Below are 27,730 nucleotides of genomic sequence, written 5' to 3'. Positions count from 1 at the left end.
TTTTAGTAAAGAAACTACAACAGTGGAGGCCTCGACAATGATAAGGGTGTCATCGATGTATTATAGCGTAGTGGGTGGAACATGGCTGCAGTTGGATGGTGCATTACGAGTGTTTTTTTTCTTCTGATTAATTGTTGTAGAAGGTCCGCAACTATGATGAAGAGAAAGGGAAAAGGGAGCCGTCCTTTTCTTAGTCCTTTTTTTAGGTTAATCCAATTTCTTGGGACCCCGAAGTAGAATGGCAGTCTTGTCGGTGAAAAAGATGTTATTACATGAGCAACATAGGACGGGGAGTAGATCCTATATTGCAATCTTTCTGAGTAAAGGAGGAAAAATAATAATGTTTGAGAGCGATATTTCCTATCGAATTATTCTTAACAGTAATCCCAAACATTCGTTGTACAAACCAACACCAATGACTATGTAATGAAATTAGCCGTGTTAAACTGCAATGAACCGCCTAGTTTTCATGTACAATACACAAGAAGAGTCAAAGTTATGAAATTTGCACCACTTTATTTGTTTAGTACAAATCAACAGAGTCATTTCATCTTTGCATGGCCCCTTTGATTCAAAAGAACCATTAAGATTCTTATTAAGAACCATTAAGATTCTTATTCCTTGTGGATTTTTCCTATCGAAATATTTTGTGTAAGGATCCTATGACAAATCGAATGTTTTTCATGGCAAATTATATTCGACAAGGATGCCAAGTTTAGTCGGCGAGCATGACAAATCCATCTTAGTTTATTTTTTGGTCAAATTTTTTGCCATGCTTGCAAACTAAAATTGCCATCACCCCATCAATATAATTTGCCATGAAAAAAGTCAGCTTTGCCAATTTATCGTTTCCGTTTTCTTACATAGAGTACTGTGCATGTAATTATATAAAAAAAAGGAAAAGATACATTTGAGTTTACATTCTGGATTTTTTGTATATATGATGACTATGGCAAACCTCTATTCACTCAAAATTAGTCTTGTGTTTATACCCTTTGTATGACCAAACAACTTCTATTATGTTTTCAATCTACAAAGAATCATATCATGAGGTTCATGACATCTATTTTTTCACTGGAAAACCATTGATTGTTGCATGTACTGTGCTTGCATCTCTTTCATGAAATCCGGCCAAAACATGATCCATTTCCTTATCCCCTGGAATCCAGCGGCGGCATAAACCAGCTCCCCGCACCCCTCCTCGCCCGCTTTCCCTTCCTTTGACTCCTCCCACCACCAAAACCGCGGGCCGCATCCCGCGCCGCCCACCGGCGGCAGAGCCACCGCCGCTTAATAAACCGCCGCGACCGGCGCACACCAACCCCCACCAAGCGATGGCGTCCTCTCTCCTCACCACCCCGTCCCAGACCCTCGCCCCCACGCCCTCCGCGGCGCGCGCCCGCGGGTCCTCCCCGCCGGCGGCGGCCCAGGTGTCCTTCTCCTCGCCCCGCCTCCCTGCCCGCCGCGCGCTGCGCGTGCGCGCGTCGGTCGCGATCGAGAAGGAGGTGCCGGAAAACGAGGCGCCGACGACGTTCCTGCGGGAGGACGGCTCCGGGGCCGGGTCCGGGTCCGTGCGCGAGCGGTTCGAGGGCATGATCCGGCGGGTGCAGGGCGAGATCTGCGCCGCGCTCGAGGAGGCCGACGGCAGCGGGAAGCGGTTCGTGGAGGACGTCTGGTCGCGCCCCGGGGGCGGCGGGGGCATCAGCCGGGTGCTCCAGGACGGGAACGTGTTCGAGAAGGCCGGGGTGAACGTGTCGGTCGTGTACGGGGTCATGCCCCCGGACGCCTACCGCGCGGCCAAGGGGGCCGCGAAGAACGGGGCGGCCGATGGCCACAAGGCTGGGCCTGTGCCCTTCTTTGCCGCTGGCATCAGCTCGGTAAGAGCTTGTTTCCTTGTGCATTGACATGAAAAGTTGGATCTGCTTTGAATTAGGATGTAATGTCCCGGTTTTGGACATTGTAATGCCTTGCAATTTTTAGGATGTGTGACCAGAAGTGTGTTTATTTGTGGTACATTGTAGTTGCATGTAACTTATTTGGCCTTTAGACAATAGGGTGTGTGCAAACTGTCAGCAGATCGTCGAAGCCTGTTCTCTGCAGCTTGACAACAAGAGTCTAGACTCTTCACATTTCTGATCCTATGAACCTATTTTATCTTCATCGTGTCCGTAGCACTCAAATATTTCATCTAATCTGCAGAGTTAATCTTGTGTGCGGTGAGTGAACTGCAGTTATGGGGCTGATCTATTTGCTGCTACTACTTTAAAAACATAAGTCCAGAACAGTATTTGCTTCTCAGAGATGATTCTTGTTGATATCAAATGGATCTGATCATTTTAGAAGTTTAGTGGTAACTGTCGCATTTAGGCAGAGGTACCCTGAATTAGGGTTGTGTTTGCGCCATCTTATCATTTTTGGATTCCAAGCACTGGCCCGTTAATCATTTACTTTTGTTCTACTGCTTATGTTTATCTCCTATCAATTTCTTTTGCTAAGATTGTCTGTTAGTTCAACACTTTTTAGTATTATACCATATTTGGGGGTGTATTAATGGTTGATTGTTTATACTTTCAGGTTCTTCATCCCAAGAACCCGTTTGCTCCAACATTGCATTTCAACTATCGTTATTTTGAAACGGATGCACCAAAAGGTATTTATGCTAGCAAATTTCGAAATATCGTTTTGTAATTTATGTAGCGTCATTTCATCCTATATTTTTAATCATTATCCAAGGTCATCATCTAATTTTCTGTCTGCAACTTTTGATATGTACACCAGTTCATGTATAAAGGCCCATAATACACAGCAATTACACTCTTCTACTTTTGCTTTATGATAATGTACAAGATTTGGCTCCCCAAATACCTCTATTGGAACTCAGCAAAATTACTAGTGTCTAAATTCAAATTTTAAGCATGGCCATCGCTGTTAAATTTTTAGAATTAATTGGCATTTAGTTTAAGTCACTCAAATGTTCTTCATTGTTAGGAACTGTGATATTTAATATCAATAGGCTATAATTTCCAACTGTAGATGTACCTGGTGCACCAAGGTCATGGTGGTTTGGAGGTGGTACTGATTTGACTCCTTCCTATCTCATTGAAGAGGATGTGAAGCATTTTCATTCTGTATGTCAACACTTCCTACACCTTTCAAATCTATGCATCCTACTCATAGGGCCCCAACCCACTTCTGATCATATTAGTAGTATCATGCTATCTGGGCTCCTTTCTAGTTATTATTTCTAATGCTATACCTATTTCTGAATTAATTGCTGTTTTTTCTATCTTAAGCCCTGTATTACACATGCTTAATAAATCAAACGGGTTGTTTTTGACTTGCTATGGCATAATTAGTTTTTTATTCACTCACAGAGAGAAACACCTTACAGTCCTATAGTTGGCAATCCAACCTATTAGGCATAAGACAGACCACCTTGATCTTCTTGAATCCATATTTGCACAATTGTGTATGTGATTGCTGGCTTGATAGGAGTGATGCCTTAATGGGCAAGAATCTTGTATGATGTTGTTAACCTTGGGAAGAATTAGAATAGCAGAACCTGAAGAGAGTGCATGCTAATTAATGTTAATTTAGGCACTCTTGACAGTGATACACTTCAGATGGCGAACCTGTGTGTGGAATATAACTCATTTTGATGTTTTGCCGTCTGATTTCAGGTTCAAAAACAAGCTTGTGATAAGTTTGATCCAAGTTTTTACCCAAGATTCAAAAAATGGTGCGATGATTATTTCTATATTAAGGTATGATGAGTTTTTTACTTGGTGTGATATTCTTCAATTTTATAATGTAGAGAATTTGATGGATCTTCTTCTGCAATCACCCGTGTTTATTACAAAAGTATCTATCGTTTGATGACTTGGTATGAACACCTACAGTTTTTCCTGTAAAAAAAATCAAATATTGATAATGTTGACTTTGTGATTGTATCGGGTAATTGGTAATCCTGGAATTGAGATTTTGTTTGTTATCAGCCCGGTAGACTCTTGGTAAACTATTAATGCTTGAAGGTTCCAGTGCTCATAGTTTGTCTTACAATGCAGCACCGTAATGAGAGACGTGGGCTTGGCGGAATATTTTTTGATGATCTTAATGATTATGACCAAGACATGCTTCTGAACTTCGCTACAGGTAAACTCCCTATTCCTTGTATGATGAGCAAAAATGGAGTGTATTAGCCTGGTGCGCTGGTTCCTGAGTCACTCTAGTTGGGATAAGTTCAACTTGTAGGGCTCCATAACTTTGGACTTTGTTCCTCCTTTTTTAAATTAGTCCGGCGAACAAAAGGAGAAACTGCTCTGAATTGTAGGCCTATAGCTATGAGCTATAATAACAAGACTTATTTGCCTTTCCTTTCTGCAGAGTGTGCCGGTTCTGTAATTCCTGCATACTTACCCATCATAGAACGTCGCAAAGACACTCCATTTAATGAGGAGCAGAAGGCATGGCAGCAAGTGCGGAGAGGTCGCTACGTGGAGTTCAACCTTGTAAGCAAGCTTACGTGAACACAATCAGAAGTGGTAGTCTTGCTGCGGTTTCTTTCTTTGGTTTTGATAAATGTTTCCTCTGAAGGTTTACGATCGTGGCACCACATTTGGACTCAAGACTGGGGGAAGGATCGAGAGTATACTCGTCTCTCTACCACTCACTGCACGGTGGGAGTATGACCATGTAAGCTAAAATTTCCCTGTTTTCTTTTCCACTTACAAGCTCAATATGTAGCATCAAAACTGTTTCATTTTTATTTTTTTCTGCGTTAGAACAGTAGAACGTTTGTTTTCAGATAGTGATACTGTACTGTCTGAATTGTTGAAATTTCAATCATTGATCTCAAGGTCCTGCAAGTTGGCTAACATGTCATTTCGGTTGCAGAAACCTGAAGAAGGGAGCGAAGAGTGGAAACTTCTCGACGCGTGCATAAACCCGAAGGAGTGGCTGTGATTAGCTGAGGTTGTTTGTTCTTTCAGTCTTTTTGTTAGTATTTCTCACTCTGTAGCCTTGAGATGCCTGGCCATGTCTAGTTACTTTTTTGTTGTGTAGAGTTTTTGATAAGCACATGAAGGTGTAACGGTTTAGTTCCATCAAGATTTGTACCTGCTGTACATGTTTCCTTCTGAGATGAATGAAGGATAAACCGTGCAGTTGTAATTGTCCTTGGTACTCTTTGTACTGAAATTTTGGCTCTCCAACATACTCCTACTTCTGTTAATGATATTACTAGAGCTTTTCTTCAACCTTCTGTCCAAACAGAGGAGCTGTTCTTCAATTTGGGCATTCTGGTGCTACTATCCAACATGCAATTTTTCCTGATGGATAATCTGGAAAGCTCACAAGTCACAAGGATCAATTGTCCAACAGGAAGAGCAGCTCTCCCCTAGAGGTTCGACATGCCGCCGGAGCTGTGACGAGCAGAGTACAGCCGAATGAAGGCCCCCCACAAACGTGAAAGTCTTACCAGGTCCATCAGCATTGGTTCTGATCTTCTTTTGTAAGGAGACTGTTGGTTGGAGGACTCCCTACTCCTCATCCACTAGATCAGTCTCCAGTCATGCAGTAGAATTAGGTTAGATAACGCTATGCGTCGACCGGGTGATGTTTGAATTTGATCGGCCGCCTTCACCGCAGATAGAACATGAGCCGTGTGATCTCCACTGCTTTAATTGACAACGCCCAGCCGTTTGGAACATGAGCCGTGCTGCGACCCTTCCAAAAAATGCAATCCCAACTCTCTCTGAATCCAACTTTCTCTGAAACTGAACCCAACTCTCTCTAAGTCACAACTCTGTTGTACCCACTCTCTCTGACCCTCTCTGCAGTTTGGCGACCCCTCCTTACCCACACGCTCTGATTGGTCGACCGACGCTGAGCACCTCCCAATAACTATCTCGGTGCTTCCGGGAAAGGGGAGGCGTGAAGAAAAATTTCACATGAAAAATTATATTCCCTCTGTTCACTTTTATATAAGTAGTTTAGGACAGCTAAGATTGAACTGTTTTAGATGCTATGTTAAATGTCTAAAAGGTCTTACAAAAGTGAACGGAGGGAGTACTTTTGTTTAATTACTGTATAAATTTCACTAAGAAAACTGATCCTGTAGAGACCAGTGGTGCGCATGTCATCAAGACTTAACGTGCATGTGCAAACGTGAGGCCGAGTGCGCAAAGGCGTGAATGCAGCAGTATGGGTTCACAGTTACGAAAATGCATTCCCTTCCTTCACTCGGAATTTATACATCAAAAAGAGACGGTACAACCCAACATGCATAAAGCTTATGATTTTTTTCTTGACAAAGTATATCAAAGGCCATACCGGAACAGCTTTGTTGGGAAGTTAAGATAAGAAACTACTCCTAAGTATCCATTGCTGCACCACAAGTAGCAACATATCTGAGTACAGATTAGTCACGATCAGCTTTATATATACTACATGAACAACAAGTAGCTAAACTTGGGACAAACATGCGTGAGCTGGCAGCACATGTGTACCAGTAGTGTCACACTCACATTAGAGAAAACCCCAGAGGCCATATATACACGGCCACACCCTCTCGTGGCCTCACACTCCTGCCACTCTCCACTGGTCGGTCCTCCTACGTAGTACGATCTCAGACTCGGAGCAAGTGTGCCGGCCGGGGAGGAGACATGGCGGACTGGGCCCCGGTGTTCATCGCGCTGGTGCTCTTCGTCCTCCTCTCGCCGGGGCTGCTCTTCCAGGTCCCGGGCAAGAACAGGTTCCTGGAGTTCGGCAACAAGCAGACCAGCGGCGTCTCCGTGCTCTTCCACGCCGTCATCTACTTCGCCCTCATCGCCATCTTCACCCTCGCCGTCCGCGTCCACGTCATCCTTGGTTGACAGGCATGGCAGACGCCGGAAACCACAGTTTGAATTTTCATGTACACTACTACTACTTGTGATGATCCGCTGTGTGCGATCTTTAATGTCTCTTAACACGAACTAGAGGAACAGTCGTGGCCCGGTTATAGCTTTGTTTGGCCTTTTCTTGTTGCAGGGGTATGTTGTCAAATGCAAGAAGCATCCTTGCTTGTAATGGCGTAGTAATTGATATTGCAACATCATTTGTGTGACTTGTGCCCAATTTTTTTTTTTTGCGAGGGGTGACTTGTGCCTAATTGATATTACAATGTTGCAATCCGGAGCACCCATTTTCTGTATGTGCCATCTGACACCTAGTCCAGTTCGATATTTCCAAGCAAAAATAAATAAATCTAGTGTGATACTGTATGTCATGCCATGTATTTCAAACCTTGTAGACTCATTGTTTCAGTTGTTAGAATAAATCCAAGGTACGCGGTCGATCCATCGAGGAACAAGCATGATGACATCGAGATTTGTTAACGAGGTTCGGCGAACTCGCCTACTCCCTGAGGCAATGACTACGGGCGCTCCTCCCCGAGATACTGCAACACCGGCCACCCGGGCGCCGGCACAAGCCGCCAACACCCCCTTGCGAGCCTGTCGCTATCTAGTCGCCATGGGTTACAACGTGGGGTGCCTCCTCATATATAAAAGGCCAAGGGTACAACGTGTCCGACTCCGACACTACAAGTATCCTACCCACACTACAACACCAAGTCCAAGCGTAACCCAACTAGTACAAAATATTCGACACAAACACAACAAACTCCACCTTGGCGAATATTCTCCACCACCTTGAATTTGTCCATGCGTCAAACTTCCATGTACTTCGGACTTGTGTTGTCTTCTTCGTAGCTCACCGAGAGCTACTCGACGAGTCTGCCCCAGACCCGCCGCCGCCGTGAGACCCCGCTGCTACTCCCGCAACTCCAGTCTCCGTGACTCCACCTGCAATAGTGCTCCCTTGCAACTTGTAAAGATGCGAAGCCGTCCTCTCTCCAATCATCACGGTCACCTCATCTTCCATGATTCTCATGGTCTTCTTATCCCGATCACAACGGAATACCATACCACCATCATGAAGAACTCCAAGCGAAATTAGATTCCTCCTTAGCCCTGGCACGTGCCTGACTCCCCGAAGCATCCGCTCAACTCCGTCAAACATCTTGATTTTGATGTCACCTACTCCAGCAACACGATAACCTGTGTCATCGCCCACATAGGCTAAACCAAACTCACCAGACTTGTACGAAGAGAACCACTCCCTGTTGGGTGTCGCATGAAAAGAGCAAGCTGAATCCAACATCCATGCTTCACTTTTGGTTGACCGCCTGTCTGATACTATGAGGACATCACTACTGCTGTCTGAGTCATCACCATGAGTTGCCACATTAGCACTTGCCCCACCATTGAGTTCTGGACAGTCCTTTCTCATATGTCCCCACTGCTTACACTTGTGACACTGTATATTCTTTTTCTTTTTCTTGTTCTTCCCTGCCTCATATCCCTTCCGCCACTCCTCTCCCTTGACTAGCAAACCTTCACCATGAGAGGCTTCCACCACGTTTAGCAATGGCGCAGTAATATCCTCATTTTTGACGGTCTCCTTGCCATGCGTCAAAGTAGTGATCAAATGGTCATAGGATGATGGCAATGAACAAAGAAGCAGAATTGCCCTATCCTCGTCGTCAACCGTCGCACCCAAGCTTGCTAGATCCGTCACGACTTTATTAAAGGCGTTCATATACTCCACAAGATCTGACCCCTCCTGCATCCTCATCCCATACAACTTTTGCTTCAGATACACCTTGGTCGTCGCAGTCTTGGACATAAACTGACGTTCCAGCTTCTCCCAGATCTTCTTCGGCGAATTCTCATCCATCACATGATAAATAACCTGGTCCGACAGACACAATCGTATAGTCCCGGCTGCTTTCAACTGTAACTCCTCGCAGTCATCAACCTTCATCTTAGCTGGCTTGGCTTCCTGCAACAACGCCTTCAAGCATCCCTGTTGTGCCAACAAATCTTTCACCCTTGTCTGCCATAGCCCAAAGCTTCCAGTTCTGTTGAACTTCCCCACCTCAAACCTGGTACCCGATGGCGCCATGATTCTTTGTACGGCTGACCCTGCAAAAAATATCTGAGCTTTGCACGCGATGCCCCAAGTACACGAACAAGATCTCCGCATACTAATAGCAAAACCAACCAAAAATTCCTTCCGGTCTTCACGTGTTCTGCTCCTGGCTCAATCTCCTATGCTAGCAATTGTCTTCTGCCTCAAGCCCTACGCTAGTAGTTCTCCCTGATGGATGCGCAACCCCTGTACGATCTGATGGATTTTTCTCTTCGCTGATTGGATCTGTTGCTTGCCTCTGTCTCGTACTATGCAATACCCGGCCCTTGCTGCTGTATATAATACTAGCGCACCACCAGGTATCCGTGTCGAACACGAGGACTTCCCAGGACTCAGGGCCGGCTCTATATTTTGCGGGGCCCTAGGGGCGAAGTTGAAAAATAGCCCCCTACACTGATAATATATGTACACATCTATAGATATATAGGCACAAAATATTAAAGTTTACATCTAACCACACATTCTTATTTAGAGACGTCTATAAGTAACTGATAAGCGCTTAAGTTATGTCATATCATGGCAGAAGGAATAAAAGACCCAATCCTGATGTGTCATCAACCTTTAAGAACTCTAGGAAAAACTCCTCCACTCTCGGAATGTTACTTGACATATTGAAACAACGCACAATTAGCGTCATTTGCTATTCATGGCTCACATCCGGGGTACAGTCCAATATAACAGAGAAATACTTGGCATCCTTGATGGTGCGTAAGATAACTTTTTTCACTGCGTCAGCAAGGAGAGAAATCAACTCATTCGGAATAGTGTGGCCAAGATAATGATGATGTATTTCATTACTTTGAATGCGCCTAATATGTTCTTGCATCACATGATCGAATTCAGCAATCATTTCAACCGTGCCAAAAAAATTACCATTATTATCTTCATACAACTTCTCCTTTGTTCCTCGAAATGCCAAATTACGTTTTGCAAGAAACTTCACTGCAGAAATTATTCTTAGCAAAACTTGTCTCCACCGCTCCTTTTCCTTTGCAATCTCCCGCTGCATGTCATCATCAATTGTTTGATTTTTGCTTAACCTCAACCTTAGATCATTCCATGTGTTCATGTTTGTTAAATGCTCAACACTGCTCTCATGTTCTTGGAGTCTTCCACTGAGACGCTTCCAGTCCTTTAATCCATCAGACGCTAGCAAAGACCTGCTCTGGTTTGATTTGAACAACTTGCAGGCAAAACAAAAAACTTTGTCCAACTCTTTAGAGTAAACCAACCACTTTCTGTCCATAACCTCTTTATTAGCTAATTTTCTGGAATAGTAAGCATATGAAAAACGTCTACCTTCGACATCATCAGGGCGGGCAGGGAACTCCAGGCCCAATTCTCTCACCGGCCCCTTTTCAATTAAAATGTCCCTTTTTCGATTATCAAGATTATCCCATGTCCTAGGATCATATATAGATAAAGGAGAATCATCTTGTTCATCACCATTCCGAGCATCAGGTGAAGGCTGTGAATTTTCCTCTCCCATATTGTCCTCATTAACATCAACATCAATATCTGCATTTAAATACAACAATATGTTGTTACTTACTTACTCACTTCTACTAAAATCGACGCTAGTTAGTTACTTACTGTCATCCAAGGAATGTTCATTGACTTCAGGATCATCATTTGAATTATGATCATCATCTTGTCCCGGTTCAGATTCTTGCCTTTGATTATCAACACTAGTTACCACCGGAAAGAACCTATTTAAAGAACCTCTTTGTTTTTCAATGAGTTGATTCTCTCATTTTTTTTGTTTTCTTTTCTCAGCACCGGACTTTTGTCTTGGCGGCATTGTAACACCTAAGATTTTAAAGAATAATCAGATCAGCTGGTCTAAGAGGACTAGGGCACTAGGCAAATATGTACGTACGCAGTGTTCAGAACTTCAGAAATTCAGATTACCTTGACTCCTTGTCTCCTTGAGCAAAGCATAGCAGGGCGAATGGGCGATTAGGGAGACGGATTCACGGCCTGGGCGATCTCCACTGCAGGATCTCGGGGGTCAGGGCCGGAGGCGCAACCGCGCAGCGACGCAGGCAGGCGGCCGAGGCGAGGCGTCGAAGTCGAACAGACAAGCGAACCAGGAGGCGAGACGTCCTGCGTGCGTGGTCGATCGATACTGTGCCTTTTCCTCTCCCAATCAGGGGCCTTTTCCGCTGGGCCCTTTAGCACAAACCTTTTTTTCAGCCCGTATAAAAGCATGAGGTATACATACACATATGCGGTGATGCCCCCCCTCCCCAAACATGGGCCCTTGGGCGTCGCCCATGTTCGCCTAGGGCCAGAGCCGGCCCTGCCAGGACTCGATCCTGTTTTTGATTCCAAAAAAACTTGGTCGCTACAGCTCAGACTTGATTTGCCAACGCACCTTCGGCCGCACGCCCGCGCCCGACTCGGTCGGCTCGCCTCGCGCAGCTGGCCCCACGCGCGTCTAAGCCTTTCCATCGCTGCACGGCTGCCCGCTCTTCCGGTCCGAGCCGCTCCTGCTGCCTCCGCGTGTGATGCTTTCCGATTGCATCGTCGACGGCATCCAGCCGCAAGATCAATCTCCTCTGCATCAACCGAACGAACCACCTCGTAACCTAGCTCTGATACCATTTGTTAGAATAAATCCGAGGTATGCGGTTGATCCACCGAGGAACAAGCAATCACAGCACAATGACGACACCGAGATTTGTTAACGAAGTTCGGCGAACTCGCCTACTCCCCGGGGCAATGACTACGGACGCTCCTCCCCGAGATACCGCAACACCGGCCACCCGGGCGCCGGCACAAGCCGCCAGCACCCCCTTGCGAGCCTGTCGCTATCTAGTCGTCATGGGTTACAACGTGGGGTGCCTCCTCATATATAAGAGGCCAAGGATACAACTTGTCCGACTCCGACACTACAAGTATCCTACCCACACTACAACATCAAGTCCAAGCGTAACCCAACTAGTACAAAATATTCGACACAAACACAACATCAGTTATAGATGATAGATTGGCGCGGAAGGCAAACAACAAGACATGATAGTACAATGCACAATGTGTTGGAAAATTTGGCAATTTCATGATTAATTCTACAACATAAATCATGATTAAAACAATTTTTAGCATGCATAACTCTAGCATACCAGATGAGTCGAACAACATGAGCAACAATATTGCACATGCAACAACAGCCATAATAAAAGATTGGATCAGATCACGGCACACATACTGATTGGTTGTAGATGAAGTAGCGGTGGCTAATATTTTTTGCCGTAACTTCCCGGAAACAACGGTTATTTTAGAGATAGGGGAGCTCTTGGAGTTGCTCTTAACAGTTGACTCTCCCTCCCGCTACACTTTCAAATGAAGCACCAAAAATTCTAGAGGAGGTCTCTAGATTATTGGTTATGTTCTTGTTTGCATGTCCAATGAATTTTGGTGTCATTATCAGTGACCCAGAGACACATAAAGGAGTTACCTCATGTAAAAACTACGTGCCTTCACATGCTCCTAGGAAGAGCATATACTCTACTAAGGGAATGAGAAAGAAACAAAACATAGTATCTACATGTCATGAAAATTGCAAGACGCAGACCATTGCCCCACTCTAGATCTTTATTGCTCATCTACGTATTAAATATCAGGGATAACAGAAACAATGACAAACCGAAGGAGATGGGAAGTGGTGCTTCACAGAGTGCCATTTATTCTTTTTTTTTGGAAAAGGAGGACATCCCCGGCCTCTGCATCAGAATGATGCATGCAGCCATTTTATAAATACGAAACAAAGTAAAACCAAGTCTGCAATCCAGTACAGCTCGCAAAAGGAGCGAAAATCAACCTGAAAAAACTGAAAATAACAGCAAGCCACAACTGACAATTCATAGGACTCAATGACTGAACACCTATCCTATTAGTGGACCGCCATCCAAACCGGTTGAAGATATCCCGTGCTACCATCTCCCACCGGTTGCACCCAGTAACCAAAAGCTCCCTGCAGTCCGTATGAGTGAGTAACGACCATGTACGGATCCAAGCAGTAGCTCAGAAGATAACCTGCAAAAAATTAATGAAGTTTTTTCTATTAAAGATCATATCATTTCTGCAGTTCCATATAGCCCATAGTAATGCGCATATTCCTATCCGAATACGTCCCGCAGTAATTGGGTCCACACCAGTTAGCCATGTCCCAAACAACATGGCAATGCTAGTTGGAGGTCTAATGTTAAAGGCTATATGAATCATGCGCTATAGGATCTTGGCTAGGGGGCAGTAAATGAAGAGATGTTGTATTGTTTCATCCCGGACACAAAAACAACATCGAGGGCTGCCGACCCATCTTCGCCTCAGAAGATTATCCTTAGTGAGTTCTTTTGCTGCTGAAAGATTAATTTTGCTGAATTTGAGCTGCATTTCACTCATTGTTTTCAAATCTTCCATTGGACATCACATGTCAAAGTTTTCTATAAGACTTGCAAAAGAAGGGAAAACACCAACTTTTTGCATAGAATACATACATAAATTCTTGGAAAATCTATAAGGAATACTTGCCATAACAGGAATACAACCGAGGCCTGATCATTTCATTAAGATTAAGGCCCTCTTCGATTTGTAGTATTCTCAAAACGTAGGAATAGGAAAAATACAGGATTGGAATGGCATGACCACTTGAATCCTGCAAGATTAGTAGAGAGTGTTTGATGCCACAGAAAAAAACAAAGGAATAATGTAAAAAGAGGTAGGAGTGGATGCTAAATTTCCTTTGAAATGTACTACACATGAATCCTTAGGAACAATTCCTATGAGATTCAATCCTATGAATCAAATGACTAACATAGAAAAAATTCCTATGAAAATCCAATGAAATTCCTTTGAATCAAAGAGCCCTAAATTAGAACATTATTAACGCAATTTCGTTGATAGATTCTAAAGCATTATTTAAATGCAAAGGAAAGTTATTGAATTACCGGTTGATCAATACAACTATTGCTACTTGTTTTACACTTATCTTGAAATGTTTTTTTTTGTCGGTGAAACATGCAAGGATATTAGTTAGCTAGCTGCTAAAGTAACCAACTACAAATGAAGCATAGAAGAAACCTTTTTCATTCGAGAAGGCATGCATGGATGCACACAGCACACCCCAACATGCATAGAGCTTCTTATTTTTCTTGACATGGAGTATATCAAAGGCCATATCGGCACTGTTTTGTTGGGAAGTTGAGACCAAAAGCTGGGAAGTATCCATTGCTGCACAACATGTCTCAATATATCCGAGTACAGATTAGTCACACGACCAACTTTGTATATGAACCACATAACGAGCAGCTAAACTTGGAATAAAGTAACAAACCACACAAACATTTGTGTGATATCAATGGCAGCACACTAGAGAAAACCCTCCACGGCCTTGGGTATGGCGGTCTGCATGGTTTGCTCTTTAGCGGTCATCATGTCGGCGGTGGTGGTTAGGCCTCTTGGCCGCCGGCACCTGGGCGGCGAGGGGTATAATGGCGGGCGGCTTGAACTCGCTCTCTGTCATTGGCAGTAGCGACACCCAGATCCGAATTTGGAGGCCTGTACTCATTGCCGTTGTCCTAGGTACCTCATGGCGGAACGGGTGAGCCGCTGAGCGAAAGCTCCACGCTTTGGCGCCGACGGCGGTGGCACCCGTGGTGTCGCTTTCTTCTCGAGGATGTCGTTGCAGTTCTCTTCTCCATGCCAGGGTTCCGGGTGAAAGCCCTTGTTCATCTCGGACTCGACAACAGCGACGCTTAGCGCTGTTCCTCCTCCCGAGGGCATTGTCGTGGATCTTATAGGTGTTCTAGGGTGTGTAGTGGCATAGTTTCACCAGTTATTCCAGGATCTGCTTTGTAAGAGGGCCTCTACGCTACATTGTATTGTTCGGACGTGTATTTTTGTTTGTGCTTTATTTATAAAGTGGGGCGAAAGCCTATTTTCAGAGAGAAAACCCCCCGCACCATGATCACACCATCACATGAGATCAGCATGTGCTTCCCACCCACCCACCTCCCCAATTGCTTCGTGTCCCAGTCATGTCCATCACCTAAAGGCGACATATACACGGCCTCACCACCTCGTGGCCTCACACTCCTTCCACTCCCCACTGGTCCAACTATCACAGTCACAGATCAGGAGTATCAATCAGAGAGGTGGTAGATAGCCAGAACATGGCGGACTGGGCCCCGGTGTTCGTCGGGCTGGCCCTATTCATCCTCCTCTCGCCGGGGCTGCTGTTCCAGATCCCCGGCAAGGGCAGGATCATGGACTTCGGCGGCTTCCAGACCAGCGGCATCTCCATGCTCATCCACGCCGTCATCTACTTCGCCCTCATCACCATCTTGCTCCTCGCCGTCCGCGTTCAAGTCTTCCTTGGTTGACCAGCAACTGCTTCCTTATCACTTTCAAGCCTCCTGATTTTGCTTGTAGAGGGGCACTGGCGCCCAGTTTGATGTTCAGTGGGCCATTTAGTTGATGATTTGCTATTTTCTAAAGAATGTATAGTTTGAGTTTTCATGTACACTGCTTCTGATGGTCCACGGTGTGTGATCTTTGATGTCTCTTAGCAAGAGGTTTACTAGCAATTGAGCATTCATTAGCATAGTCACTCCTGATCACAAACTGAACTTTTTTTTGCGATCAATAGCAAACTGAAGTTTGTTTAGGAATCTCATCTTAGAAAGCATATGGTAGGTACACTTCCCAGCTGCAATCATTGATGAGTGCTCGTACTAAGGGCATCTCCAACGCTGACCACTAAGCCACCCACATCGGTCTGAAACAGGTGGTTCAGACGCTATTTGCCACCCAACATAGTACAACATTCGTCCACGGATCAGTCCGGATGTCTGTTTCCTTGCAAATCAGAGCAAACAAGGGGGCTTTGCGGGCGTCCGGACCGCTGCCACGTACACGACGGACACCCCGAACCCACCCACAAACCTCTCCCGTGTCCGAGCCCTCTCCCACACGAAGCGGTAGCCGCGCATTCATGCCGGTCAACACTGCCAGAAAGCGCCAACGCCACATTCATGCTCGAGCAGAGCAGACACGACCTCTCAATGGCTCCCACATTGAACATGCGCGGCGCCCGCATCTCGGTCTCCGCGCCTGTTCAATGCCATAGCGACGAGACTGGACGGGACAGGACGACTAGCTATGCATTCAAACGGGCTGCCCGTTCATCTACTGTCATTAAAAAGGCATGTCGGTCAAGAAAGCCACTCCGACGCCCTCATTCAAATAACTATCGCGTCATTAAAAAGGCGTGCCGGTCGAGAAAGCCACTCCGATGCCCTCATTCAAATAACTATCGCTTGGCCTGGACGAAGCCCACTATTTATACCTGACCATGCCGACACGATCCACACCACACCACCACTGCTCCCGCTCCTCCTCACTGCACCACCTTCGCCATGACCACGAGCTCTAGCGCATTATGGGCTAGCCTCATGATGGAGAAAAAGATAGAAATAGCCGTCCTTTCGGCCGACTGGCAGGGCCGCCGGGCACGACGGATAGAGGATGACATACTGATGAGCTCGCTAGAGGTCTCTGACGACTACCTGATGATGGAGGATGCCTCCGACAATGAGCCAGAGCCACTGCCCGCGCCGGTCCATTCCGGCTTCACCATGGAGCAGACGCAGACACATTTCAACACCATCACGTCGGAGGTGCAGCTAGCACCATAGTTGGTGTGGGCGTTCAGGCAAGTGGAGGTGGAGCAGCACTACAACCCCCGTCTTCTCGATGAGCATCGGCTTGCGGAGGGCCAGATACACGACAAGTTCGCAAGCGAGGTGGCCATGAAGATGGAGAACCCAAACTTCGCCGAGGAGTAGTAGGTGCTCCATGCGGCCGCATGCAATGCTTGCACAGCAGCCTTAGACGTGTCCACCATCAGCTGAGTGTCATTGGCCTCATGGGACACGGTCTGGCCCACATTGGCGCCACGAGACTCGTGTCCCATGTGGTCCAGTTCGTGTCCCATGTCCTATTGTTCCTCTTCGGTGACCTCACCTTCACTTCCCGGGGCTCACGGTCACCGCACATAGACACAAAGGAAGGGAACAACAAGGCAGTGGAGGCCGGAAGCTTTCCGGGGCTCGCGGACGCTGTCGAAGATTTAGACTAGGTTAAAATATGCCAGACACTTTGGTTTAGTTGAAATATGTAAAAAATGTAATGAATTTGGTCTGGTTTAAATAAAAATCATCAGTATTGCATGAAATCTGTTCATTTTGTTCAAATTTGCTTTCAACTGTATGCGGACATGGTTGGATGGTTGGCTCCCACATCACTATCCGTAGACTAGTCAAAAAGTGTGTCCGTTCTGGGCACCGGCGTTGAAGATGCCCTAACACTCTTTCCAAATTCTTCATGTCCTTCCCAAATTCAGGCTACTTAACCATCCTACTTGGATGCCTTGAAATACACTTCGCTTCCGCAACGCTACTCCTCTTGGCGTGACACGGGAGGAGATGAGACCTAGCGCTGCCAGGCCCTCCTTCCCCATCTCAGGGACTGAGATCCAGTGATTTGCTAGTCACCAGTCACCAATGAACAGTACGATGACTTGCCCTCCTCTTCACACCATTCGATCAAGAATCTGTGGACAGAGATTGTGAACAGTGACTAAGCTACAATACTCGGTCTACAGAAACTCGTCCACAGTATGTCGCTACAGCGATTCGTGCAACAGTGTCATCTACAATATTTTATCTACAGTGTTCAATCTGGCCTGTCCAACCTTCATCCAAGGACCGGCTTCCTGTCAGTTACGGCGTGACTTGGCAGAGGCCAGTCACTGGATCCCTGTCCCCATCTCAGATACGCGCCGACATGAGAGTGAGCACTGGCAAGCTCACGCGCGACGAGGACGACGGTGACCGAAAGTTCTTCGCGTGCTACTCTTCGGTTGGTGCGCAACACTTCCTAGGTCCTCAACCCTGGGGTGCTCTAGCAAAACCCCTGGCGGTGGTTCCTTTTGGATCTGACTCGGGAGGGGTTGCTGCTCTACCCGGGGGACGTCACGAGGTGCGGCCGTTCTCGTTGAGAGTTGGCTGGTGCCCCCGGATCCCATTTCACGTTGCAGATGCAGATCCACCTTACCTTCGGGGGTGATGTTCAAGGTGGTGTGGCTGGCTGAGTGACTAAATCGACAGTCTTCCTGTCATCTTGGTGGTGCTGTGGGGGAATATGGAGGCTGGGGCGGAAATCCAGAGGGAGATGGCAGCGCTGTCCCTGCGGCAGGAGGCTGATGCGGGTGCTCCACCAGTTCTCTTCGGCCCGCGTGGGTGGGGAGGAGCCGGTGGTTGGAGTCAGGGAAGTCCAGGTGCCCCGTCAGACATGCGTCTTTCTGAGGAGTCCAGCTTCTAACCTTCTTTTCTCATCTTCTCATCAGATTTGGTCACCCTGGTGCCTAGGATCGCAGATACCGGTTGATGGTCGGAGGGAGGTGCTAGGGAACTCGAGTCCGGGGGAAACCCTTGGCTGTTGATGGCAGCCACAATGATAACAATGCCGCGGGCCCGCACTACTTCATGGAAGTGTTGTTGAGGTCCCCTTCCTCACCCACCACCCTTGCTGATTGGGTGAAAACCTTGGTTTTATTTGGGGTGACGGCGACGCTCCAGCGCCGTTCCCTACCTAGAGGCGCACCTCGTAAACCTTTAGAGGTGTCGAGTTGAGGTGGTCATGGTGGTTGTTGGTAGTACATCTTTGGTTGTTTGGATTGACTATGTGCTGCCGCAGAGCCGACACGCCAAACATCTCTATATCTGCTACTTCCCTATTGGCCAGAAGGTCATCGCCGTCGAGCCTAGGCGAGAGGGGATGTGGTTCCCCTCTATGGCTACAGTGGATCATATCAGGTTTATTCCGCAACGTGTTTGTTGTTCTTCCTTTGTCGTGTCTTCTTTGATTAGCTGTCTTCGCTTGGCAGCTTGCTTCTACTTTGTGGCGATGCCTTGGGCAATAGCTTGGTCTAGTGTGGAGCTCAATTTGTGCAGTGGCGGTCCAATTGGCTCCCCCCGGGCGCCCTGCTCGCTCATCCGTGTTCTAGGGTGAACTTATGTCATTGCAGACAGTGCGGCATCCTTCGAGCCAGGAAGAGAGGCAGAGATCCTTCTGGGCGGCAAAAATAGATTGATTATAGCCTAGGTGTTCTTTCTAGGGTAGCCTTGATCGCGTCCCAAGGGCGGTTGAGTCTCGCCCTAGCCTTGTGTGGTCAACGACGCAAGCGGTGTTTCACTCTTTCTTTAGTTTTCTTGTTAGGTCGTGGCCTATGAGATGTCTGTAAGCACCATGTATCTGCTATTTTATTTCTCTACTTGTTGGTTATTGGTCGTTGTAGTTCCTGTCTGGTTGATGACTTTGCTAATTCAAAGCCGGGCTCCTTTTGAGCCCTCCGTCTAAAAAACAACCATTTTATTTGTACTTGCAACTGTTCTCTTTCTAATGTTACTTCTTTGTGTACTTATGTCTTTTTTACTAGAGTTATTCTACCATTCTATTTCAGTGGGCAAGTAATAGCTCAATTATGTTGTCTAACCTACGATCGTCATCCGGCAGGTGAGGACTGGAGGTTGAGCGTCTGCCGCTTGCTTCTTAGTTGTCTTTAGTGAGCTGCGTCTTTTGGCTGTTGCAAAATTGTGTAATGTTCGGTAAGATCTTTTAGGATGCATACTAAACATTGCAAGCCATCTGTCCAAATGATCCAAGGGGCCATATCCTGATATCCACTAATACCGCTTGTCAATGGGAGTAGAATTTTTGGTTTAGGGCCTCTCTGATTCACAGAAATCTAAAAACACAGGAATATGAAAAACATAGGATTGTGATGTCATTCCTATTCCAGCGACGAGGAGGAGGAGCGGAAGTTCGCCCTCCTCGCTTGTCGTCCCGAGGAGGATACCAAGCACCACTGCTTCAACTACCTCGAGGATTCAGACGAGGAGGAGGACACCACCAAGGAGTAAACGAGGTCAGTGTCATATTAGTAGCCAGCAATGTCGAATAACAACAATTGATGTTTTTAACCACCACTTACAAGTTACATCGCCATCCTCTGTGCTCCACTCGTGGTTGCTATTGGTGGGCAGCCGGCCTACCCGCGGTGGCGGTGGGGCGCCTCTTCCGACCCTCTTGCCTCTTTGCTGCTCTCTGTCAGGTACATCGCCCCCTACCGCGGCGGTGCTCCGCTGTAGCATCTTGGTGGTTCCTGGTGTGTATCAATCTCCGGGATCAGCACCGCAGTTGCATCGACCCACTCTTTAGAGCATCTCCAACAGACGCGCGGTAGCGCGGTGCGCTAAAAAAAGTTTTGCAGCGCTGAAATAGTGTTTTTGCACGCGGGAGGTTTACCAGACGCACAAAAACACGGCGCCCAACCCGGCGGCCCCACATGTAGTAGCCCACCTGCACAAGCCGGCACCCCAAATTTGCAGCCCCACAGCCCGCGTGCGCTAAATTTACAGCTTTATTTTTGTGCGTGCTCTATTTTACAGCTTCTACTGGAGCGCTGTTTTTGGTCTCACGTGTGCTATATAGGCATCTTTTCTAGTGCGCGGCTTATATAGCGCCTCTGTTGGAAATGCTCACTGCTCCGCCCGCTAAAATTTGGGTTTTTTGGGCGCTGTACAGCTCCAGCAGAAGTTGTAAAATAATGCGGGCGCAAAAAAGGGCTGGGCGCGCGCTGAAAAACGCTATCAAAAGCTGCAAATTTGAGGTGCCGGTTGCGCGCGCTTCACAGTTTACACTGCGTGGTTTTTTGGACGCGCGTTTTTGGGCATCTGCTAAACCAATGTTCGGTCCGGCACACTAAAAGTGCTACAGTGGCGCACTAAAACTATTTTAGGGCATGGAATTTTTGTGCGACTGTTGGAGATGCTATTAGATCACACCACCGAATAGATTGCATGAAGAACCTCATGTGCGATCTCATCTCTAAAAATATGCCAATATTTTTTATAAAAAACGTCTGTAACCCATCCAGGCCCGGAGCTTTAAGGTCTCCTATGCAACTGCACTCTTCACATCCTCGGCAGTATACTTAGCAAGGACGGTTTCATATGCAAAGTTATGCTGTAAAATAAGTTGGAGTTATACTAAAAAAAAAAATCTCTTACAGAGACTAGTTGGCCACCCGCTTTGGCTCAGCGGCATGCATGTGCAAACGTGAGGTCGAGTGCGCAAATGCGTGAGTGCACAATTACGAACGCGCAAAAGGAAAGTCACACTACTCAGCATGCATAAAGATCGTGCTTTTTATTTTGGAATACATCGAAGGCCTTACTGCTGGCTCATCTTTGTTGGAAAGTTAAGAAAAAAAGAGTTATGAAGCATACATCCATTGCAGCTCGATCAAATGCCGAATAGCTCAGACGCAACAAGCACCCCACCAACTTGGAAGCGATTAACAAAGTTATAGATCACGTTGCTCCTACCTCGCAAAAATAAAAGATCACGTTGCTCGTCCTCATTGTGTGCCGAGTTCGCGGAACGTCGGTCTGCTAGTACACGTGTTCAAATTAATGTAATAACACTAACTAATGAGCTGTGTTCTTGGCTAAACTGTGCCAGCAGAGACTGACCTGGAACCTAAGAGCATCTCCAGCCGTTGGCCCCCCAGGGGCGCCTAAAATCGCCGCCTGGGGTGACCCGGCGAAAAAAATGGGCCTGGGGCGAGTTGGCCCCCAGCCGCCGCCCCAGGGCCGGCCCCAGGCGCGGGGAAAAAAAATTGTGTAGCAAATTTACGTAAAGTTTGGCTAAAACACGCCAAATTTCGGTAAACTTGGGCTTATATTCGCGGATTTAAGTCGAGTAGTCGCCATTACATATAAAAACTAATAAAATTTTTTGCTGAAGGCCGAGAAGTCGCCGTCGTCGCCGCCATCGTCGGCCTTCTCCTCCTTGACTCGGGCGCCCCTGCTGGACCCCTCCCCGGCTGGTGGCGGCGGCGGCGCGTCGTCGTCGTCGTCGCTGTCGTCGATGATGACGACTCCTCCTTCGTCGCGGCCTCGGCGGCGCTGCTCGAAGCGCCGCAGGGCGGCGCGCTGGCGCTCCGTCGCCATCTTGATGGAGTCCTGGCGTGCCCATTCAAGGGCCGCGTCGTCGTCGAGCTCGACCTCGCCGTGCTCCGTCTTCACCGGCGCGAGCCCCGGCTCCGTCTTCACCGGCGCGAGCCCCGGCTCCGTCTTTGGCTTGACGAAGCGCGGAGGAGGAGCCGACGAGGAGGCGCGCCGGCCGCCCTCGTTGATGACGATGCCAGGCTCGGCCTTGACGCCGAGCAGCGTCGGAGTGCCGGAGGAGTGGGAGGAGGAGCGGGAGGAGGAAGAGGAGGAGGACGCGCCGAACCTCCTTGGCGCCCATTGCCCGTCGCGTCGGCGGTGCGCCGGGGCGGCCGCCCTCGCCGAGGGGTACGCCAACGGCGGGTTGTTGCCGCCCTCGAGGTGTGTCAGCACGCCCTCAAGTGTGCGGCCGGGGGCGCCCCACCACAGGTGGCGCCCCTCGCTGTTCTTCACGCCGCCGACCACCGGGGCCCCGTTGGTGGACGCCAGCCGCCGCCGCTGGCGGCACTCGAAGTATGCCGCCCAAGCCGCGTGGTTGTCGGCGGCGTACCGGGGGAGGGAGAGCTCGGCATCGGTGAGGGAGGGGAGGCGTCGGCGCGCCGCCCGTGAGGAATCAATGGCAAAGCTGACCTGCGGCAGCCTTGCCATTGATTTCCCGCGGGAAACCGAGGCGTCGGGAGAAGACGAGGCGGGCGGTGTCGCTGACGCGGCTGGCCCGCGGCGCTTTCGCGCCAAAAACGATTCGCTCGGCGCCCCCCAGCGCGCCGGGTTCGGGTTGGGTCCGCCGACGCCAATTTCGGCCCGAGCCGGCGAAAAAAGGGCCCCTGGGGTGTGACTGGGCCGATTTTTGGCGCCGGCGGCCGAAAAATCGCCTGGGGGGCCTTGTTGGGGGCGCGGCTGGAGATGCTCTAACGCGTTGCCCGTTGCGGTATAAGGGCATCTCCAATAGATTGTATGTTAGTCTTGTTGGTAAAATGTCCATGTCATCAACCAACGAGCTATCATACGAATACTTCAATAGGTTGTATCTAAGCTATTCAATAGATAATGAGAAAATAAATGTGATTGTTCTCTATTTCACATTGGAGCTTGTGCAAAGGTTGTTGGTTATTCTACATACAACTTTGCTCTCGCTCCATATTTATTACATGCCACATCATCGCTATGTCCTACTCCCTCCGTCCTTTAAAGAATGTACTTTCAACTTTGTTGGAGGGTCAAACTATCTCAAAGTTTGACCGAGTTTGTGCAAAAATATATCAATGTTTGTGAAATCAAATAGGTATATGATGAAAGTATATTTTATCACGAATCTAATGCTACTAATTTGATGGCATAAATTTTGATGTATTATTATATAAACACGGTCAAACATAAAAAAGTTTGACTTTCCAAGAAGTTGAAAGTACACTTTTTAAAGGACGGAGGGAGTAAGTGGCAAATTTACCAACACCTATCTTACAGCTGTTGGAGATGCCCTAAAAGCGCTTTGATCGAGGTGTTGGTTTCTTGTAACATAGTAGACCGGAGTTGAAAGCAACTTTACAAGTGGCATTACGAAGGCGAAGTACATTAAAAATGAGATAATCATCAAAAAATTGGAAGTTTCTTCCCGGTTGTGTTGCATGTTGAGAAAAGTTGAAAAGCTCCCTACCTCTGTTATGGCAATACGCATACATTATGGTTGCTTGGTTGATGTGAGTCATGCATGTGAAGGCCGGCTGCCTGTTTCTCGGCCGTCGGCGTATAGGTTGGTCTATATAAAGAGGAGCGACATCTTCTCATGCATGCATACGATAACCGATGTAATCTTGATTCTCAACTCATGTATTCTCTTTTCAGTCTCTTCTAGGACATTTGTACATGTTTCTATTCTGAAACCAGCAGTGTAATTTTTGTTGTAGCAATAGCATCCATCTAGTAGTTACTCTTAGTTTGCTAAAACAGGGAAGCACCTTACGACTATCAGCTGGCCGTGGCTGATTATTATTGGGAGGGGAGGCCGGCCATCGATCCAAATGTATGGGTTCCCGGCGTCCCTTTGGAGATGACAGTTGCTGCTCCTGCCAGCCACAGTGGTCCGGTGGATGGCTCTACCGGACGGCAGCAGCTGAAGCTGGTTGAGGAGAGTATTGATCATCACTACGCGGTTCAAGTGTTCAAGCAAGCAGCACAATCACTTCAGGAGGAACGTGACAAGATGGAGACGAAGATCCACCTGTTCCCTCCAAGCATGGGGGATTTTTTGCAAAGCTATATGGTCTCACTAAATCAGATAAAACTCAGTAAAGGCTATGAAATGCTGAAAGGAAAAGAAGTCATAAGACAGGAGGGGTCGGAAGCTCGGCCACAACGCGGAAAGAGTATTCAGGAGCTAGGCCCATGGCCGCCACCCCCTGAGGGATGGATAGCAGTATCCGTAGACGGCTCCTTTGATGCGGAATCACACACGGCGGGAGCAGCTATGGTGGCGAGAAACAGTAGAGGAGAATACATCATGTCGGCGTGTTGGTTTATACCACACTGCTCGAGTGCTTACGAAGCGGAGTGTGTGGCCGCTCGGGAAGGCGTTACTACGGCGCTCTTGCAGTCAACACTGCCTCTTGTTATTCAGACTGATTGTGTATCCCTGGTAAAGGTTTTGGACAGTCCAGAGACAGATAGGTCGGGAGTAAGTCATCTGGTAAATGAGACTAAGGAGCTGTTGAGAGAAAGGGAGTTTGTCTCTAGGCACATTGGTCGTTTGCAGAATAGAACTGCAGATAGCCTTGCTAATCTGTCAAGAGTGGAGCAACGCACCGACTTGTGGTTGCGGGGGCCTCGTGATGCTCTTAAGTGCTATCTAGCAGGTGATTGTACAATTATTCTTTAATTAATAAAGCTCTCTTTCCAGTCGCAAAAAAAATAAAAATACGCCTTCCCCAAGGTGGTGGCCATCGGCCCTTACCACCACGGCCGGACCCCGGCCCTCCGGCAGATGGAGAGCACCAAGCACGTGGCCGCCTGGCACTTCATCAACGACTCGGGCCGCTTGGTCGAGGAGGTGTACGGGGCGGTGTGCGCGGTGGCGGACGAGGCCCGCAGCCACTACGACGAGGACAAGGGGCGGGCTCTCGGCGACGACGACTTCAACCCCATGATGTTCTACGACGGCTGCTTCCTGCTGCAGTTCCTGCTGCATTGGGTGGACGAGGCGGTGGATCCGCTGCTGAAGGATGCTTTCAGCTCCAACTGCACCAGCATCAGCTACGACATCGCGCTGCTCGAGAACCAGCTCCCATGGGTGGTGGTCCAAGAGCTGATGCGCTTCATGCCGACGCCCCCGGACCTGGTGCGGTTCACCACGGAATGGAAGGCCACCATGCAGCCCACCGTACCGCTCGTAGACAAGAACCCTCTTGCATGGGACGACAGCTACACGCCGCCGCATCTTCTCGAGCTCCTGCTACATCGTAGGAAGCACTACCGAGACGCCGGCCGAGCCGGATGTTCATAAAAAAGCGGAGAAGATATCGATTTCCGTCGGTGCCAGCGAGCTCGCGGAGATCGGGATCGAGATCACGGCCACCAAGCCTACGGCAGATCTGAAGGATATGGGCGTCAAAAAGAAAAGGTCGCTCCTCACCGGTGAGCTTTTCCTGGCGCCACTGTCCCTGGACGATGCAAACGCGAGCTTCCTCGTCAACATGGCGGTTCTGGAGCTATGCACGACCCGACTTTTCTGAAGTGGTGGAGGAGAAGTCAGCTGTCTGCTCCTACCTCTGCCTCCTGGGCATGGTGACGGACAGCGAGGAGGACGTGCAGCAGCTGCGGAAGAAGGGTATCTTGCTGGGAGGTGCAGGCCTCAGCAACAAGGACGCGCTGGAACTGCTCAACAGGGTGGAGAACCGGCTGCGCTCCGGAACCCACTATCTGAGGACCATGGTGCTCATCGAGAACTACAGGAAGGAGAGGCCGAGGCGGATCAAGTTTCACAAGTTCCATTACAACTACCGCAAAGCCATCATCTTGACCTTGTCTGGCATTGCTGGACTTGCCAGCTTCCTCGGGGCGCTCAAGTCTCTCAACAAATAGCTCGTTCACCTTACGCCTTGGAATTCCTTTACCCCGTGTTAAACATATAGCTAGCGTTTTTGGTGAACTTCACATCAAACCAAACGAGAACTGAGCATAGCTCAGTTGGCATGGCGCGGGAGTTCGCAGCCAGCCCACCAGGGTTCAAGCCTCGGCTTGAGCATTTGGTGCTCACGGAGTTTTCTTCTATAAAAAAAATGCCAACAGGCTAGTCTAGCCCGGGTTGGTCTCGTTTTTACATCAAACCAAACAAATCCCGACTGGAAAGAGAAGCTGCCCTTGGAGATCCGTGATGCATGGGCCGCAGGTGCCGCCGGGGTCATCTCTTCGTGGTGGTATTTGATGCCCTCTCGTGCGGTGCCCCACGCGCACCGGCTGAGCCCGGGTCCACATTTCAGTGTCCTCCTCCTCTCGTCAAGCAGCTTCACTCCCGCTAGCCGGGCACGACCGGCTGGCTTCGCGCGGCTGGCTCCCTGGCACGCTCCACGCCATCCGATCTGTGCGGCCGCGTCGCACCCGACCAATTTTTCTTGGGGGACCATGATGCATGCGCCGCGGGCACGGCCGAGGCCACCTCTCTATGGAGATTTTCATTGTGCACACGTGCATCGTCCCGCGCGGTGCATCACACATTGGGTGAGGCCGGGTCTGCATATCAATGTCATTCGCCCCATCGGGCTGCTTTGCGTGCGCCAGCTGAGCATGCACACATGCCCGACTCGGTATGTGACATCGGGGTGGTCGGAGAGGGTGATCTAGCCAGGGGCCGCGATCACAGGCCAACTGGCCCGAAGGTCAATCCGGCCAGGGGTTGCGACGGTAAGCCAACCGGTCATGAGGGCCAACCGGCCAGGGGTTTCGACGACAAGCCGCCGGGTGGTGAGCATCTCGCCGCATCCTAATGAGCTCCTGAGTCGGGGTGAATCATGGGTTGTTCTGTCTTTACTTAAGGCAGTTGTGTTTTTCTATAAGTTGGACGCCGATAAGTGGCGAACATTCGGGTTTACTGGAGTCCGGTCCGAACTAGTTGTTCGGAGCGGGAGCATCACGTGCCGAACAAAAGTGTTCGGGCAGTCAATCATAGGGCCCGAACGCCTGCACAAGCCCCAGTAACCAGGCGGTGACCCCGGTCCTACCAGACGCTGGATCCAACTGGCCGCCCCCTACCTCTCTCGATCCAAGGATCTATTTCCCCTGCCCGCCACTCCATCGTTCCCCTTCCCCCCGCCCCTCCATTGTTGCCCTGCCCCTACCCAGTGGAAGTTGCCATGGCAAGATCTGACGAGAAGTAGGCCAGATCTGAGGTAATTGCAGGTTAGTTGTGGCCGCCGATGAGCCTTCCCTTGCCCCATCACTCATAATCTGTCCCCCGTCTCCCGTTAGTACCATACAAATCTTGCCATGTTACTCATCCATAGAGCTTCTGTTTGTGCCATCAACTACTTACCCTGGTTTGCAAAAAAGAGCATGCATGATGAATACAATGAAAAATCAAGTTCGTACTGCTACACAAATTGTTTCCAATTCTGTTTTGGTGTTCTTGCCAT

The 27,730-nt window shown here is 48.5% G+C and overlaps 4 protein-coding genes and 1 pseudogene across 4 annotated transcripts; 4 read left to right on the top strand and 1 right to left on the bottom strand.

Annotated features, from left to right (window-relative positions):
- The first annotated feature begins 1,141 nt into the window (after positions 1–1,141).
- On the top strand, positions 1,142–5,255 carry LOC123054338 (oxygen-dependent coproporphyrinogen-III oxidase, chloroplastic). The gene is made up of 8 exons (XM_044478092.1): positions 1,142–1,877; positions 2,575–2,650; positions 3,034–3,128; positions 3,681–3,764; positions 4,065–4,152; positions 4,384–4,508; positions 4,594–4,692; positions 4,894–5,255. The coding sequence occupies exons 1-8, from the start codon at positions 1,335–1,337 to the stop codon at positions 4,960–4,962; spliced, it is 1,179 nt and encodes a 392-aa protein (XP_044334027.1). The 5' UTR covers positions 1,142–1,334; the 3' UTR covers positions 4,963–5,255.
- A 1,335-nt stretch (positions 5,256–6,590) lies between these two features.
- Positions 6,591–7,323, top strand: LOC123049857 (uncharacterized). The gene has a single exon (XM_044472723.1). It carries the CDS (start codon positions 6,663–6,665, stop codon positions 6,870–6,872), a length of 210 nt encoding a protein of 69 aa, XP_044328658.1. The 5' UTR covers positions 6,591–6,662; the 3' UTR covers positions 6,873–7,323.
- A 2,350-nt stretch (positions 7,324–9,673) lies between these two features.
- Positions 9,674–11,600, bottom strand: LOC123055904 (uncharacterized). Its single transcript, XM_044479716.1, has 2 exons — positions 11,411–11,600; positions 9,674–10,551 (listed from the first exon to the last, which is right to left on the bottom strand). Exons 1-2 carry the CDS (start codon positions 11,598–11,600, stop codon positions 9,674–9,676), a joined length of 1,068 nt encoding a protein of 355 aa, XP_044335651.1.
- A 3,458-nt stretch (positions 11,601–15,058) lies between these two features.
- Positions 15,059–15,639, top strand: LOC123049856 (uncharacterized). The gene has a single exon (XM_044472722.1). The coding sequence runs from the start codon at positions 15,207–15,209 to the stop codon at positions 15,414–15,416; it is 210 nt and encodes a 69-aa protein (XP_044328657.1). The 5' UTR covers positions 15,059–15,206; the 3' UTR covers positions 15,417–15,639.
- An 812-nt stretch (positions 15,640–16,451) lies between these two features.
- On the top strand, positions 16,452–25,834 carry LOC123055903 (uncharacterized; annotated as a pseudogene).
- The last annotated feature ends 1,896 nt before the right edge of the window (positions 25,835–27,730 follow it).

This window comes from Triticum aestivum, chromosome 2D (assembly GCF_018294505.1).
Source record: "Triticum aestivum cultivar Chinese Spring chromosome 2D, IWGSC CS RefSeq v2.1, whole genome shotgun sequence".
Classification (NCBI taxonomy): domain Eukaryota; kingdom Viridiplantae; phylum Streptophyta; class Magnoliopsida; order Poales; family Poaceae; genus Triticum; species Triticum aestivum.
The sequence above is the reverse complement of the archived record's forward strand: the minus strand, read 5'-3'. Positions and strand labels throughout refer to the sequence as shown.